General features: G+C 39.7%; 1 protein-coding gene across 1 annotated transcript; it reads left to right on the top strand.

Annotated features, from left to right (window-relative positions):
* Positions 1 to 640: 640 nt before the first annotated feature.
* On the top strand, positions 641 to 2,249 carry LOC108634888 (zinc finger protein 280B-like; the record flags this gene model as incomplete). Its single annotated transcript, XM_018045223.1, is given in 2 exon segments — positions 641 to 1,381; positions 1,383 to 2,249. Coding segments are annotated over 2 exon segments (1,608 nt in total), but the record flags the coding sequence as incomplete, so codon positions are not given.
* Positions 2,250 to 2,451: the final 202 nt, after the last annotated feature.

Raw genomic sequence — 2,451 nt, 5'->3', positions numbered from 1 at the left:
TGAAATTAGAATTTGTGAATCAGTTGTAATGTGCATTGAAGATACATTTTCTTCCAGTTTTACTCCAAAACAAGATGCCATTGAATAGCGGATGCCTTTTACAAAGAGCTGTTAACCTTAAGTCTTAAGAATTAAGTGTGCTTGTCTTTCAGATACAGAAACACATTTAAAAGTTACAGATTTGCCCAAGAAGATGCAACTGGTGTGTGGTTAACTTAGAATTCCAATTTAATCTTCTTTGACTCCAAAGTCCATGTTTCTAAAAGCTGTACAACAGTGCTTTTGTAAAAATACTGGTCCTTTACATGTGATTTCACCTAATGATCAGTAGTGTTGTTTTTTTTTTTATTTTTTTAAATAGAAAAGATTACAGTGAACATGGGACAAAGCTATGATTCTAGAGCCATGTAGACTTGTAGTCATAGGTTTTTCAGCTGTCATTGAGCCTCGTTGACACTCAGTGTCTTTGTCTGTAAGATAAGGGTGTTTATAACTACTGTAGAGTTTTGGAGATAATCAAATAGCCCATTTTTGTGTTCTTAACTAATATGTAGTATGTTTATACGTAGGTGGCAGTTTGTATAAAGGAAGCACTGGGACTTGTGGCCGTACCCTCTAAGAATAAAAACGTATTAAAAATATGGAACGACCATGTATGTTACGTGAAGAAGAACAAGAGCCAGAAGTACGGAAAAGGGAGGGAGAAAACAAACAAGTCGGTGATGATGATGATGAACTGATATTGGTTGGAGTGGAAGATGTAAATGAAGATGCTGACGTGATCTTTGTTGGGATGACCTCAGCTTCAAAACCAGTCGTTTCAAACATACTGAACAGAGATACCCCAGGTTCTTGTTCAAGGAGAAATAGGTATGGTCACTTCAGGAAAGGTAACGCTCACAAATTACAGCCCGTTAGTCATGTGACTCCTACATCAGAAGCAAAGACTGTCTTGCCAGTTTCTGACTCTGAACCAAGATCACCAGAGAGTCCTATTATTACTGAACCTCCGTCTCAAGCTGATTTGAAAAATATTTCACCACAGATAGTGCCTAATTGCTTTTCAAAGGAGTTATGTTCTTCTTTGATTACCTTCACAAGTTCATGTCAGCATCCAGTAGAAAGAGCAGTTTCTGCAGGAGATATGAATAAAAGTCCTCATGTATCAAAGCGACGTTCCACTTGTGAAACAAATAGCAGAAATCCCAGAAGGCCTAAGCTCAGTGATGGCATTATAGGGGAACATTCTTTAGGTTTTTCCCCTTCAGGTATTTTTCATACAGTGCCCACTCAGCAAAGCACACCAGACCGTGTCCATACCTCACTAAGCCACGCTCAGGATGGAGAACCTTGTCCGACACCTTTTCCAAAGGACAGTGTTTCATTGCAAGCCTGTAAGACCTTTAGGGGAAAATGGACTGACAAAAACTGATTTTCCAAGTTTAGCAAGTCCAGACAAGATTGTTGATCCCACAGAAGGAAATCTGATTGTGTTACTTCGTGACTTCTACTATGGAGAGCATATAGGAGTTGGGCAGCCAGAACCGAAGACCCACACAGCGTTTAAATGCCTCAGCTGCTTGAAAGTTCTAAAAAATGTCAAGTTTATGAATCACATGAAGCACCATTTGGAACTTGAGAGGCAGAGAGGTGACAGCTGGAAAAACCACACCACCTGCCAGCACTGCCTCCGCCAGTTTCCTACTCCCTTCCAGCTGCAGTGTCACATTGAAAGTGTCCACACTCCCCAGGGGCCCTCCGCAGTCTGTCAAATCTGTGAGTTGTCCTTTGAGACAGATCAGGTTCTCTTAGAGCACATGAAAGACAATCATAAGCCTGGTGAAATACCCTATGTATGCCAGGTTTGCAGTTACAGATCATCATTTTTTGCAGATGTGGATGCACATTTCCGAGCATGCCATGGTAACACTAAGACTTTACTTTGCCCGTTTTGTCTCAAAACTTTTAAAACTGCAACAGCATACAGACGTCATCATAGAGGGCACTGGGAAAAGGGTTTTCACCAGTGTTCCAAATGTCAGCTACAGTTTTTAACTTTCAAAGAGAAAAGGGAGCACAAGACCCAGTGTCATCAAATGTTTAAGAAGCCTAAGCAGCTAGAAGGATTGTCTCCTGAAACAAAAGTTGTTATTCAGGTATCACTGGAACCCCTTCAAGCAGGACTGGTGGAAATAGCATCCATTACTGTGAACACATCTGATTTTGAATCATCACCCCTGAAATCTAAAGTAGGAGGTCAAAAACAGGAAAAAAAATGTTAATTCTGCTTTCAGTAAGTCTGAAGCAAGTGTTTCGGTCAAAGTTAAAAACCCCATTAAAAACAAAAAGATCAAATTATAGCATTATTCAGTAATATCAAATATAGGGGAAGCGATGGATAATTTATGTGATTTTGTTTTAAATACAGGAAGTACAATTTTGTTTGATCTG

This window comes from Capra hircus, unplaced genomic scaffold (assembly GCF_001704415.2).
Source record: "Capra hircus breed San Clemente unplaced genomic scaffold, ASM170441v1, whole genome shotgun sequence".
Taxonomy (NCBI): Eukaryota; Metazoa; Chordata; class Mammalia; order Artiodactyla; family Bovidae; genus Capra; species Capra hircus.
This window is presented reverse-complemented; position numbering and strand designations above follow the sequence as displayed.